Source organism: Vipera berus (genome assembly GCF_964194415.1).
Source record: "Vipera berus genome assembly, chromosome: 2".
Classification (NCBI taxonomy): Eukaryota; Metazoa; Chordata; class Lepidosauria; order Squamata; family Viperidae; genus Vipera; species Vipera berus.
The window spans coordinates 235,989,987-236,005,775 of NC_138203.1; the positions used below are offsets into that span (position 1 = coordinate 235,989,987).

The 15,789-nt window shown below is 41.0% G+C and overlaps 1 protein-coding gene across 1 annotated transcript in view; it reads right to left on the reverse strand.

Moving 5' to 3' along the window:
• The window catches only part of PODXL2 (podocalyxin like 2), a gene marked incomplete at its 5' end in the record, with an annotated part of 65,691 nt that extends 52,720 nt beyond the window's left edge, over positions 1-12,971 (reverse strand). The window contains one exon of the mRNA XM_081317734.1: positions 12,926-12,971. Coding sequence (XP_081173860.1) covers positions 12,926-12,971 — 46 coding nt within the window. The remainder of the gene's footprint in view (positions 1-12,925) is intronic.
• Positions 12,972-15,789: the final 2,818 nt, after the last annotated feature.

A 15,789-nucleotide genomic window follows, 5' to 3' on the forward strand; every position in this document is an offset into this window, starting at 1 on the left:
TCTGAGAGACTCCTCCAGACTGTAAAGCTCAATGGACTGATCTCAGTGGCTTTACTTGTGCAAAGAGCCTTGGTGGAGCAGTGGGCTAATGCCTCCTTAAGTAACACCAGCTGCCTGCAATTAGTGCAGGTTCGCATCCCACCAGGCTCAAGGTTGACTCAGCCTTCCATCCTTCCGAGGTAGGTAAAATGAGGACCCAGATTGTTGGGGGCAATAAGCTGACTTTGTAATAATGCCGCTTGGGGTGTGTGTGAAAGCCCTAACAAGCAGGCATATACATAGAATGAAGGCTACTGCTAAGCTTGTAAGCCGCCCTGAGTCTTCGGAGAAGGGCGGGATATAAATGTAATAAAAATAAAAAATAAATAAATATGAAGAAAGGTCAGGAGCCATACAGAACTCCTTTGACTGTTTCCCCAGAATTATTGCAAAGCATCTATCTTGTACTTTTCTTGCACCCCTTTCTCTATCTCCTTCCTTTTGCTGACTGTCTCTTATTTGGTGGTAGAAGTTTCTGAATGCAGAATTAGGAAGCCCAGCAGAGCAATCAGTTCTAATTAGGACTGTAGAAAACATAGGTGAAAGGCCAGCATTCTTCTGATAATAGTCCAAGCAGGGAAAGAGAGACTCCCTACAGAGATTTTAGCACACCCTCTTTCCCAAGAGCCCTAAATATTTTCTGAGCTTGTACCAAGAGGGGAAACAAATGTTAGTTAATGATTCAGGATGTAGCATAGGGGATAATCATGTAGAAAACTCACAAGACTATAAATATTTTAGAATTATCTGTGGACAGAAAGGAAGGACATTTACAGGAGCGTCACCCAATTCTTTCCACCTGTGTAAAGTATAGATGGAAGTTAATATGATGTGTCAAACTATGATGTGCACACATACGCAGCTTACCTCCTTTAAATGTAGGATTTATTTATTTATTTATGAAATCTTGAGGATCTAATGAGGATGAGAACAAGGAGAAAGAGACAATACCAAAATCAGCCCTTAATCTTTAGAAAAGTAACAAGAATGTCATAGGAACTCTTGCAAAAATTGTCTCAAGATAACTGTGAAAGGCCACTGCTGTAATGCCACCAGGAAACACCTCTGGCAGCAGAGGAGAAGAAAGGGCCGACTGAATCAGCAGTATAGAAATCCAGCCAGACACCTAAAAATGGAACGGAACAGAACAGAACAAAATAGTTGGAAGGGACCTTGGAGGTCATCTAGTCCAACCCCCTGCTCAGGCAGGAAACCCTATACTACGGTATTTCAGACAAATGGCTGTCCAGTCTCTTCTTAAAAACTTCCAGTGTTCAAGCATTCACAGCTTCTGGAGGCAGGTTGTTCCACTGATTAATTGCTCTAATTGTCAGGAAATTTCTCCTTAGTTCTAAGTTGCTTCTCTCTTTGATTAGTTTCCATCCGCTGCTTCTTGTCCTGCCTTCAAGCGCTTTGGAGAATATCTTGACTCCCTCTTCTTTGTGGCAGCCCATGAGATACTGGAAGACTGACTGCTATCATGTCACCCCTCATCCTTCTCTTCATTAAACTAAACATACCCAATTCCAGCAGCCGTTCCTTATATGTTTTAGCCTCCAGTCCCCTAATAATTTTTGTTGCTCTTCTCTGCACTCTTTCTAGAGCAGACATGTCAAACCTGTGACGTATCGGAGCTTTTTCCCCATTGCCAGCAATAGGGTGGGTGCGATTTCATTGTGATGCATCTGACCCATGGGTTGGCAGTTTGACACCCCTGTTCTAGAGTTTCAACATCTTTTTTACATTGTGGTGACCAAAACTGGATACAGTATTCCACATGTGGCATTACCAATGCATTGTAAAGTGGTATTAACACTTCATGTGATCTTGATTCTATCCCTCTAATGCAGCCTAGCATGGTGTTGGCTTTTTTGGTAGCTGCAGCACACTGCTGGCTCATATTGAAGTGATTGTCCACTAGGACTCTGATATCCCTTTCACAGTTACTACTATTGAGCAAGGTACCACCTATACTATACCTGTGCATTTGGTTTTTCTTGTCTAAATATAGAACCTTACTTTTTTCACCACTGAATTTCATTTTGTTAGATAGTGCACAATGTCCAAGTCTATCAAGATTCTTCTGTATCTTAAGCCTATCTTCTGGAGTGTTGGCTATTCCTGCCAGCTTGGTGTCATCTGCAAATTTGATGAGTTCCCCATCTATCCCCTCATCCAAATCATTGATGAAGGTGTTGAAGAGTAGTGGTCCTAAAACAGAGCCCTAGGGTACCCCATTGCATACTTCCCTCCATGTAGATGCAGTTCCATTGAGGACCACACCCTGAGTATGGCTGGTCAGCCAGCTATGAATCCATCTGGTGGTGATTCTGTCTAACCCACATTTTTCTATCTTATCAAGTAGTAGGTTGTGATCTACTTTATCAAATTTCTTACTAAAGTCCAAGTAAATTATATCCACAGCATTCCTCTGGTCCACTAATTTTGTCACTTTGTCAAAGAATACAATAAGATTTGTCTGGCATGATCTGTTTTTGACAAACCTATATTGACTTTTGATTATAGCTTTGTTTGCCTCGAAGTGTTCACTGATTCATTGTTTGATTATCTTTTCCAGAATCTTCCCAGGTATTGAGGTCAGGCTGATAGGTCTGTAGTTTCCTGGATCCAGTTTTTCCCCCCTTTATTGAAGATGGGAGCTACATCAGCTCTTTTCCAGTCCTCTGGTAGTTCCCCAGTATTCCAGGATCTTTGAAAGATATAGTTCAGTGGTTCTGAGATCACATCTACCAGTTCCTTCAGAACCTTGGGATGTAATCCATCTGGTCCTGGTGATTTGAACTCATCTAGGGTGGACAGGTACTCCCTTACCATTTTCTTGCCTGTTTTTACTTACTGTTTTTTACGGTACTGTTTTTGATAGGTTGGGTTTTTTCCCTTTTGTGTAAAGATGAATGCAAGTTAAGCAGTTCTGCTTTCTCCCTTTTGTTTGTCACATTCTTGCCACTTTCTCCCATTAATGGACCAATTGTTTCCTTGACATTTTTCTTGTTTTTTACATGTTGAAATAAGCTTTTTTCTTTGTTAGACTTTTGTCCAGGCCTTAGTTCATTTTGAGCCTTAGCTTTCCTCACTTCATCTTTGCAGGCTTGGGGTTATTGCTGATATTCTGCCTTAGTTATGTGACCTTCTTTCCACTTTTTCTACTTGTCCTTTTTGTCTTTCAATTTATCAGAGAGTTCTTTATGCAGCTATGCTGGTTTCTTTTGAGAGCTGTTATTTTTCTTCTTCATTGGTATTGTGCTAGATTGGGCTTTTATAATCTCACTTTTCAAAGTTTCCAAAACTTCTTGGGTTGTTTTCCCCTTGAGAATTCTAATCCATGGAATCTTTCCCAAACTTTTTATACCTTTTTTATACCTTTTTGGTTTTCAGTTTATCAGAGAGTTCTTTATGCAGTTATGCCGGCTTCTTTTCAGAGCTGTTATTTTTCTTCTTCATTGGTATTGTGTTAGACTGGGCTTTTATAATGTCACTTTTCAAAGTTTCCAAAGCTTCTTGAGTTGTTTTCCCCTTGAGGATTTTCATCCATGGAATCCTTCCCAAGCTCTCTCTAAGTTTATTGAAATTAGCTCTCTTAAAGTCCAAGACTCTAGTTTGAAATCTGTGGAGATCAATGTTAGTCCCACTGTATCTCAAATTGCAAACAGTGTCTTTCTGGGTCATCTCACCTGCTGGTTTGCTGCCAGTCAATATTGGAAAGAGCTCTAAAGTAGCAATTTCTAGCCTGACAGCTCAGCTGGATGGCAGCATGTAGCTGAGCTAAGCAATTTTGGTTATTCTCAGGAAATTCCAGGGCTGCAGACTAAACCAAGAAGTCCAAAAAAACATTCTGAAGGGCTGGCAAACTACAGGACCTTAGTTACAGGACACCATGAAGTCACTATTTTTACATTCAGGTTCCCTATTGATCCATAAATCCTACATTAGCTTTCCTTATTCAGATGCATGCATTTTGATCTATGTTCTGTCACGTATAGTTCTTAGTTCCTTAAACATTCACTCAAAGGGATGAGTTTACAGGACAAGCCGTAACCATGTTGTAATCAAAGTGCCTCTGGTTTGCCACTACACCATAAAATTAACATTAGGGTATTACACAATATGAGAAACCAGTTTCTTTTGTGACCTCTACAAGAGAAAGTTCCCATCCAGTAGCAATTTCAGCAAACTATGATGATACCTAAAGAGTGATGCATATGCAGTGATGTCATCAAAAATATGTATTCATTTGTGCTTTATAGTTTTCTCCTCCTTGGTCCCCCATGGATAACCACAGCCCCAGGAGGAAAACTAATTGAAGCCTTTGAACTGTCACAACTTTCATTGATTATTAATTAGATCCAGAATTTAGCAAGCTTCAGACTGTGTCTGCTATTTCTCATTGCCATAAAATTACACTATCTAGGAGTCATTCTGCAAATGAGAACCCATGGGAATTAAAAGGGCCAAAATAAATTTTAGGTCTAGCAGACGAAGAAGTTAACAGCACTTCTTTGAGGGAAGCAATTTCTATCTTGGCCAAAATGAAATTTAGGCAAATAATTTTAATAGTCTTATTTGATAGTGTTACAAGGAAACTGTCATATTTGACAATTACTTTTGAGAGTGACTATGACCACAATGATCAACTAGAGCTAGCAGATCTATGCTACCAAAATGCAGGTGTCTACTAGGTAGCAATGAAAAGGTGGCGTTTTTCAGTATAGTGTCATCCAGAAGGTTTTTCCTGGTGGAGAGCTGTAGAACATTACCATTCTTCAAGATCCTGATGAAGTTTTCTGAAAGACTATAGAAGGTCACTTGGATAGTGCCATTTTTTTTTATCACCAAAGCTTTGACTCTTGATCAGGGATTCTTTTTCTGAAAAAATCTGAAACCCTCTGAACTAGCAGTTGTCTGGAGTTTTGTGCCCACATCTGGCAGATCCACTGAAGAAATAAGAACTGGAACAATCTGGACATCCTCAGGATCCAGGATAAAGGAACTACTGTATTTTCAATTTTCAGTCCAAAGATTGAGTCTGAGTTTATACATTACAGTATGCTAAAATATAATGAAGTTTGTCTCTCTGGCTTAATGTATTTGTATGAAGCCAGACAACTGTAGTTTATTCCATAGCTAATAAAATCAGTTCACAACGAACCTGTCCTAGCCTGTTTTGTGAACCTAATCAAGACACAAACAGAAGGGGATGCGTTTAAGGAAGACTTTATAAATAGAAAGCCATCTGTGGAAAATTTCAAACTTCTAGTTGTGACTTCCTGTTTAAAAAAAACATTATGAAGTTTTCCTTTAAATGTAAGAGTCATCACTTGTATAAGAATTTGATCATATCTGGATTGTTCGTGAATCCCTCATCTTTCTCTGCCCTCTTAGCATTTCCTGCCATCTAAAGAAGTATCCATTTTGTCTTTTATTAGTCTGTCCATCAGCTGCAGGTTACTTGCCAGCACTTTGAAAAGGACCACATGTCGTTGCATTTATACCAACACATCATCAACTGCTTTTAGTTCTTCTATTTTTTTCTTCCCGTATATGAAAACACTTGATTTTCATAAGATCTGCTTAATTTTATTAGAGGCCTCATTGCAGTAGCCTAAGACCTGATAACCAGAAGTAAAGGATGGCAGAAATTATTTTCTATAAAGCCAGCTTAGAAATTTCCCAGATGCCATTTTCAGAATCTGCCTCTAAACTCCAGTATAAAGAAACTATGCAGCAAAATAATAGTTTGTCATTTCATAGTCCCTGTAGTTTGATCCTGGAAAGTGCATTTTATTTCATGCCCCTATTTATCTTTACAAGAGTTTACTGAGAAAAGTCAATGGTACCTCTACTTTACAAACCCGGAGCCACAAAGAGAGTACTGTATAAAAAAAGGTTATGATCCACCTAAGGAAGACTAAATCTAACCAGATCGAAGCTGAGCTCTGGAACTTGGGCTTAATTCTTGGACTGACTTAAATGTGTATCCAAAAACCCTTTCTTATGGTTCCATCACACTAACTTCATATCTGGAAGAGCCTTCCTCCAAATGGTATGGAACAAATATTAGATATATTTGAAATTGTCCACGCTGGTTAGGGATGAGGAGAGCTGTCATCCAACTCATTTAAAAGGATTAGATTTGGGACAGATCTGCTCTGACATCCCAGGAGAGTATATACTCTTCCATGATAATGACAAGAATCAGCGTTAAATAGTGGTGAACAGTTTGAAGGAGCTATATATGTCCAGCCTATCAAAGAGAAGGATGAGAGGAAGACATGAGGGGGCTATCACAAAGAAGAGGGGGATTGACTTATTCTCCAAAGCTGCAGAGGGCAGGACAAGAAGTAATGGGTAAAAGCTTGTTAGAGATCTTAGTTAGAAGTAAGGAAAAATTTTCTAACTGTGAGAACAATTAACCAATGGAATAGCTTGCCTACACAAGTTGTGGGTGCTCCATCACTGGAGGTTTTCAAAGATAAACTGGACAGCCATTTGATCAGGATGGTATAAGGTCCTCTGCCTTGAGCACAGAACTGTTCTAGAAGACCTCTGAGATCCTTGCAATCCTATGATTCTATGTCCAAACAAAATGAGTCTCATACAACTGTTGGCTGCAGGGCAGAGTATCAGTCCTTGCAATATATGGGTCTAATTCATACTGTCTATCTCATAATTTTTAAAAAGAGATATTGATAATATGACAAAAATATACCTGAGTCTATGTTTTAGTACAGAATGCTTTGTCTAAGAACTTCCAAATATCTGGCACTTGGAGAAGTTTCCAAGTCAAACTATGACATCTACAGAAGGCTGTGTCCCTAACATTTAATACTAAAGCTGAGTATTTTAGAGTTAATTTCCAACATATATAGTTATTTCTCTACAGATTTCCTTCAGACACGTAGAAAATTAATATGGAGCCTATTAGTAAAAGTAGTTTAAGTCATCTGATCATCAGAACAGCCAATTTGTATCTTTCCAAGTATATCACCCATAAATTTATTAAAGTAGTTGTTTAAAAATGTTTAAAATTAAAATTGTGCATAGCTCATTGAGATTATAAATTAAGGTTGTTTGCTCAGACAGTTTTGTTAAAAGAAAGGTCACTTACACTATTTTTTTCTTGGAAAGGAGTTATAAAGAATCAAGATATCTTGAAATGGAAGAGAAACCAAAAGTTAAAATTTTCTCAGTGTGGTACAAAATTACACAATCTCCCAGACAGAAGTAGAGCAGCAATTCCAGTTCAACTGTAGTATGGGAAACTGAGTTACATCAAAGATTCTTTCATTGCTTCTAAGATAAATTAGTATATTCCAGCAAACAAAATGAATATAAATTGAAATACATAAACATTAAACAGTCTCGACAGGCAAGCAACACTGGAGACCTATTTGACTATATTAATACCCAAATTGAGTCATATGTACAAATACGTAACAATAAAAATTTGGGTGTTCCAACATTATATGATATAGCTTACACACTGTTACGATTTTCTAATTTGCTGTAATTTAGTGCACCTTGCAGTCAGGTAATATATGTAGATAAACCTTGCTTGACAACTACCCTGTTTAGCATCTATTTGAAGTGATGACAGTGCTGAAAAAGTAACTTTATGGCTCAGTCCACACAGTCACACGATTGACATTTGGCAGCTTCACAGGAGTCTTTTAACAAACATTTAATGAAGAAGCTGCCAATAAAATTGCAGATCATAGTCACATGATGTTTTGCTTAACCACTGCAATTCACTTAGTGACTGCAGCAGAAGTGATGTTTTAAGCTTGTCATGTTTTGCTTAACAATTGTACCATTTAGCAAGAGATTTAGGGAAGATATAGGGAACGGTTGCTGGAATTGGGTATGTGTAGTTTAATGAAGAGAAAGACGAGGGGTGACATGATAGCAGTGTTCCAATATCTCAGGGGCTACCACAAAGAAGAGGGAGCCAAGCTATTCTCCAAAGCACCTGAAAGCAGGACAAGAAGCAACGGATGGAAACTAGTCAAGGAGAGAAGCAACCTAGAACTAAGGAGAAACTTCCTGACAGTTAGAACAATTAACCAGTGGAACAACCTGCCTCCAGAAGTGGTGAATGCTCCAACACTGGAAGTTTTTAAGAAGAGACTGGCCAGCCACTTGTCTGAAATGGTATAGGGTTTCCTGCCTGAGCAGGGGGTTGGACTAGATGATCTCCCCTTCCAACTTCTTCTTCTTCTTCTTCTTCTTCTTCTTCTTCTTCTTCTTCTTCTTATTATTATTATTATTATTATTATTATTATTATTATTATTATTATTATTATTATTATTATTATTATTATTATTATTATTATTATTATTATTATTATTATTATTATTATTATTATTATTATTATTATTATTATTATTATTATTATTATTATTTGCCAGTCCTGATTGTGGTTGTTAAGCAAGAACTACTTATAGGATACTGTTTTCCCCAGATATCATATAATATATGGAATGACCCTTAAATTTCAAAGTTGCTGAAAGTTAACAAGAGTTTCAATAAGTATTTTCGATAGGTGGAGGTTTCAGTCTATGCAAGAAGAATAACACAAAAGACAGGCAAAATTTCAACTTTTCCACCATAAGAAACAAATATTTAAGACAAGTACAGTGATTATGACTTCCTGTTCCCACTGTACAATAAAGCTTAAACCCTGGAGTCCTTGGTGCTGTTTAGGTTTGGTTGTTTGCTTGCAGACATTTCATTAGCCAACTACGTAACATCATCAGTGCTAGTGTGAGTGTACAGTTTGTTCCCTGTTTATATACAATAGCTTGCCCTGCCAGTATTGGTGGGGGTGCGGTTTTCTCCTTGGTTAGAGCATTATTTTCTGCTTGATTATTTCCTTGGTATTAAATCCCTGCTTATCTTGGTTTTGGTTGCTGGAGAGGATATGTTCTGTTTGTTTTGTTTCCTTTTTAGTTTTTTATTGTTTCTTTTGAGCGATATGTAAATGTGGTTTATCTCTGTGTGTCTTTTTTGGCTGATTCATCTGAATACCAAGCTTCCAGGAATTCCCTGGTGTTTTTGAATTTAGCTTTGTCTAGGATTTGGATTTAGCTTGGATGAGCAACCAACACCCAGATAAGCAGGGATTAACACCAAACAATCAAGCAGAAAATAATTCCCAAATCAAGGAACTACCAAAGAGATGATTTTACCTAGTCAGGTAGTGAAACGTCTGTTAGTAAACAACCAAGCTCAGAGATCGCCAAGCCCTCCTCAGTTCAACCCTGAGCTAGAGATATTCTCTTCTATTAAAGCTTAAATTGGCATGTTGAGATGTCTCAAACAAAGGCTTTTACTATACAGACACAAGCAATAATGTGATCACACATCACCGTAAACAGGAGTTTGTTTAAGAACGAATAAACCACAGTTCGATGAGGTGGCATAGCATGCTAATTTACAAGCATTAGGTGCTCTCATATAAGACAAGATTCATAGAATCAAAGACTTGAAAAAGGCCACTGGGCCAACTGGCTGCTCAAAGCAGCAAGGAAAGTAACAGGCATGCCTGTCATAAGAAATGTATTTTGTTTTGAATCACAAACAAAGAAGAGTGGCAGAAGTGGCTAAGACGTTGGAAAGATGGGGGGGAGGAGCAGGCTGGTTAATTGGATATGCATACTTGAATTCAGTGGTGGCAGCAATGGCACACAGATGAGCATACAAATCTTTCCCATCTTCCTTTCTCTGTGTCTACTTAACCACCACCATTGCCACTGACCTTGACTTTTTCCTGTTTTCACTCTCCTGAAAGTGTCTTTCTGGAATACATGTGTTTTGGGTCCACGCTCAGACCAAAGGCACTTATTTCAGGTCTGTGCCCAAAGCACTAATATTGTGATCCATACATAGACCACCCCAAACCAGCTCTTCCATGCATACAAATTAAGCTATACCAGATAAGATTATTGTGCAGGCCTCATCTGGACACATACTATGAAACTGAGCCTAACCATTTATTTGGGAAATTAGTTCCACTAGCAAATTGTTAAAACACTAGCAACCTTTCCAAAAAACAAAAAAGCAAACAAAAAAAACAACCCTCCCAAACATTCAATTGGAATTTGGTATTTGGTACCTGAAATCCATTACTATGAGTCCTTCATTCTAGAAGGAAAGTAAACACACTTTGACTTTTTTCCCCTATGTGACGTCCTTTCGTATATTTGATTTGAAGAATGCTATCATATCTCTTCAATCTTTTACAATCTTTTTACAAGCCTAAATGCTACCCAGCTTCTTCAAGATAAGACATGGTCTCCCAGTGAGCCACGCAGTCTTTCACTGAACCTGTTCCAATTTCTCTGACTCCTTCTTGAAGTATGGTGTCCAAAAGTGGATACTAGATATGAAGTGTGATCAAACTAGAATCAAGTGGAGAGCTTACTAGAAAATAATACGGTACTTTTGTTGTTACAGCCTAAAATTTCATTTTTCTTTTTTGCAACCAACTCATATTGCTCACTCCTACTGTATTCGATTTGCAGTTAACCCTCTCAAAAAATCATTACCAAGTCATATATCCCCACATCTCGTACTTGTGTATTTGATCTTTGTTTCCCAGTGTTTCCCGCACTTGTGCCTGTTAAATTCCACTGAGTTTTATCTCAGTCTTCTAGGATAATAGATAATCCAGCTACCTTTATGCCATCTGCCAATCATACAAACTTTCTAGTCACCTTTCATCCAAATCATTAATAAACATGACAGGCTGAGGATCTAGGACAGTTTCTTGTAGCACTTCACTTAATATCAGTTTGATGAGGAATCATTGACATCTGCAATTGCAAAACCACTTCTGAAAACTGCAGGGACTAATTCTGATATTCACCAGAAGTTAACATGATTTGATGTGTATGTATGTGTACATTTAATAGTCATTTAATTGTTATGTCATCCACCCCACAGTTAGGTAGCTTATCAATTTATATGTCACGGGATGCTTCAAGCAGTTGAAATATACCCACAATTTATTAAGTTATTTGACCAGAGAAATGAGACAAAGCTACCCTATCAGGATTTGTTTTTGATAAATCTATATTGAGCTTTGGTAACAACTGCAAAATATCCAAAGTGCTAAATACAGATCTTTTTACGATTACTTTAGAATCTTCCCAGACACTGATGTTTCACCAATCTGTAGTTTGCTCCATCTTCCTTTCCTCTCTTTCACCTCCTCCACCAGCTATCTAGGATACATGAATGAAACTGAAGAAGTCTTTATCATTCTTAGTTTTCCCTCGCCTTTGTCAGCTTATTTTGATCATTTGTTTGCTTGATGCCAGCTCTACAGTTTCAATCTACTGTCCATGCTCTTCCTTTCTGACTTATCCTCTTTTCATTTTTTTAGATCTTCACAAAGCTTGTTGGTAGCCCCACTGGCTTGTGCTGCCTCCATTTTTCCCTCATTGAAATTAAGTATTTGTAAGCTTTATCCTTTTATCCTATTTGTATCCCTTAAGAACTCCCCCATCTTGAGCTTCTTTCACCCTTAGCTTCTTACGCCAACAGAGAACTCTTTTAACTGTTCAGATTTTATTAAAATCTGATTAATTTTAAGCCCAAGATGCACACCCGATTATTTATTTTGCCCAATGCTTTGTGTGAACCTAGATGTAGTTTAGAAACCAGGCTTTCTATCTTAGCACTAGGGGTGAAACAAGCCACAACTTAGCACAACGGTATTGAGAAGTTTTTAAAGTCTTGTCTCATCACGGGTTGCTTTCCCAAGACATGCTTTCCCAATGATTTACTCAGGAAGGCTAGCTTTTTTGGATTTGGCTGAGATACTGAACCCTAACCCAATCATATTGGGCATAAAATCTGTTGGGGTACAATATATGGTTGGCTTATTTCTGGTTTTTGTACCTCCTGAACAGAGTAAAGAAGTGTTTCCAGGGGGGAAAAAATAGCAGCGTCTAACTGACCCAGCCAGGAGGAAAGTAACTTCTTACAATCCTGAGGTGACATCCTAGAGAAACCTTCTGGGAAAGAAATACCTTCTTTTTTTCCAAACGGCGTTGCGCGGCCAAAATGAAGACGTCCTTCCTCCCAGGAAAAAAAAAATAGCAGCGTCTAACTGACCCAGCCAGGAGGAAAGTAACTTCTTACAATCCTGAGGTGACATCCTAGAGCAGGGGTCTTCAAACTTGGCCCTTTTATGACTTGTGGACTTCAACTCCCAGAATTCCTCAGCCAGCTTTGCTGGCTGAGGAATTCTGGGAGTTGAAGTCCACAAGTCATAAAAGGGCCAAGTTTGAAGACCCCTGTCCTAGAGAAACCTTCTGGGAAAGAAATACCTTCTTTTTTTTTCCAAACGGCGTTGCGCGGCCAAAATGAAGACGTCCTTCCTCCCACCTCCCTCCTGACAAGAAAGCCTCAGGAACCCTTCGGGCTCCCACCTCAGCCGAAGAGATCGGCCCCTCTCCAGTTCGCGCCTTAAAGGAGCCCAACGCGGCGAGCGAGCGAGCGAGCCGAGCAAGGAAGCGGAGCAGCCGCCGCCGCCGCCGCCGCCAGAACCGCCACTTCGCTGCTCCTGCCCAGACCGGCCCAACGCCCGCAGGGGGCGGCTGCAACCCTCCCACCGCGCCGCTCCTTGGCTCCATAGGCGGCGGCAGGGAGGCAGACAAGGCAAGCAGGCAGCCCGGAGCCCGCTCCCAGCTACGCGCCGCGCCGCCTGCCTCTTTGTCCCAAGACGCCTTGGAGCAACCCTCCTTTCTCCTGGTTCGAGCCTGCGCGCGGGCTGAAAACACCCCATGCCCCGTTACTACGAAGCGGACCTCCCCACCACCACCACCACCACCACCACCCCGGGAATCAGGAAAGGCTCACCCCAGGCCAGAAGCAGCCGCAGCGCCCGACGCCTCGCAGGATTCATGATGCTTCCACTCCGCCGGCGCCGTGCTCCTCTCCTCCTCCTCCTCCTCCTCCTCCTTCAGTGGGACGTAGCTTCTGCTGCAGCAGCTGCCCACAGGGCTCGGCCCCTTCTTGTTACTGAAGAGCCCTCTCTCTTCTGCCGCTGCAGCAGCTCGGGCTCACACGGCATCGCCCCCGCGACCCCCCCCCTCCCTCCCTCCCTGGTGACTCGCAACTTTCCCTGCAAACCTCTCTAGGTTCTCCCTCCCTCCCTCCCTCCCTTCTAGGGGAGCTTCAAGCCGGAGGGTGTGAGCGTGGGTGGAAAAAAGAAGAAACAAAAAATAAAAGAAATCGGAGGGCTTCTACGTTGCCCGATCAATAGACACTGGTCCGAGGCCAGCAAAGAAATGCAGCGGCGGCAAGCATCCACACAAGCAAAATGCATGCAGGCTGCTTGGCTCGGCTGGCCGGTCAGACCCTTGGCAAAGCCGTCGCGCGCATCTCTCTTTTTTCAGCTTAAAAAAAAAGAGAGAGAGAGAGAGAGAGAGAGAGAGAGAGAGAGAGATATGCGAGAAGCGAAGAAATCAATAAGGATGGAGGCAGGAAGGCAGCTGCAGCGGCTTGGCTTTGCTCTTGGAAGCGACTCAACGCGCTGCCTCTCCACGCCCCCTCTTGGATCGGTGTGGCCGCTGCTGTGGGTCTCCCAGGTTTCCAAGATGCTGAAGTATGAAATCGTGTGCATTGCGCAGTGGGCTGCATTCTGCCCCTTCCCGGCTTCAGTTTTCACCCGGGTCCTAGAGGGAGAGGGTGCCGCGGATTCCGTCTATTCATTGGGCAACTTAACGGGGACAAACTGCTAAACCAAGATCTGAAACTTGGTCTTTGCCTGAGCAGAACCCACGAAGGCCGAGATCAAGCGGTAGACGGAGAAGCACTACTTTCCCTGGCCGGATGGGACTAATTTTCCATCGAGGGGGTTCTCAGAATTAATCTGCAGCTGGGGAAACTCTTCTGAATAGTTGTCTAAATACAAAACTGTCTGGGTTTCGCTGCAGACCCAGCAAGGGGTTTACTCTGAACCCATTTCAAGGAGTTTACCATAATCTTAATATTTTTTTTTAAAAAAATGCAATATTCTGTATTGGAAATAAAAGTTGAAACTGCATCAATTCAGTCAGATCACAATGACAGTTGGCTTGTTCTTTGCCACCAACCCCTGAAAAAAAGGCGATGGAACAAAAAGTTCCAAAAGTTAGGTTATATAGCATAAGAAATTTGATGTGCACAACTTAAAATCTCATAAAGGTTCAGATTACAAAGAAAGCTCGCAGAATATTGGTCTTAAATATGTACAGAACCAACATTGGATACAGAGTCCCTGTTAAAACATACGTTTCTTTAGCACTAAAACTGGCTCTTGCGTGTTCACATCTTGTCACTTGAAAATCCAGTAAAATAATCCTGAGCCTGTTAAAAGTTGCTGGTTTCTAATCATTTTTATCTTGCTCCAGTAAATTCTCCCCAAGGTATTTGCTTCCATTGTGCTTCTTGCCTCCAAAATAATTCAATCTCCTAAACCAGGGCTTTTCAACCTTTTCACCCATTGTACCACTTTTAGGATATGGCAATATCAGAGTACCACCAGTCGCCTAGCAAAGTGTCAAAAAATTGACCAAAAAAAAAGGAAAAAAGTGATGAAATACAGGTAGTCATTGACTTACAACAGTTCGCTTAGTAACTGTTCGAAGTTACAATGGCACTGAAGAAAGTGCCCCCCAAGTCACAGCCAAGCAAGACACCTCCCTGCCTGCACTCTTCCTCCTGTCCAAGGTTTTCATTGTTGTGAGCATTTCTGTTGAGGATTGGCAGCGGGGGTGAGGTGAGGGTTTTTATTCCCCCCCCCCGTCTGCTGGTTGGTTGCAGCAGGTTTTGGTCACTTCACATGACCCTGGGACAATGTGACCATCATAAATATGAATCAGTTACCAAGCATCTGAATGTAAATCACAAGACCCTGGAGATGCTGCAACATTCTAGCTGATCGGTGCTTCTTCTGGGCTCAGAAGTGCCAGGATCAGTGCCGAGCTACAGCTGGAGCCTGGCGCTGATCCTGGTGCTTCCGCTGAGCCCTGACAGCCCTGCAGCTCCATCCGTCTCTCGCACAGGCTTGTGTAGTGCTGCCATTCCCCTCCACTGCTACCACTTTTCTAGGATGGTCGCGTACCACCTGCCAGGTGCCAATGTACCACAGGTGGTACCCGTACCGCTGGTTGAAAAGCCTTGTCCTAAACCCACTGGAGAGAGAAGACCTGGAGCGATCCTTTTGTATGCAACCCAGAGCCATACCATTTTCAGAGTTCATGTTGGTTGACCAACACAGTTTTGCAGCTTGTATTTTGCAAATGTCTGGCATGGAAGAGAGAGCTTGTACAGCAAGTGTCAGAATGTGAGTCCTACTAGTCCTCAATTTACAAGCACAATTGAGCCCAAAATTTCTGCTGTTAAGTGAGACATTTGTTAAGTGAGTTTTGCCCCATTTTACAAACTTTCTTGCCACAGTTAGTTAAGTGAACCACTGCAATTGATAAGTTAGCAACCTGGCTGTTAGGTCAATCTGGCTTCTCCACTGACTTTGCTCATCAGAAGGTCATAAAAAGTGATCACATGACCCCCCTGGGACACAGCAACGGTGATAAATGTGAACCCGTTGCCAAGCATCTGAATTTTGATCACGTGATCACAGGGATGCTGCAAAGGTTGTAACTATAACAAGGGTCATAAGTTGCATTTTTCAGTGCCATTGTAACTTTGAATGATCACTAAACAAACTTTTGTAAGTC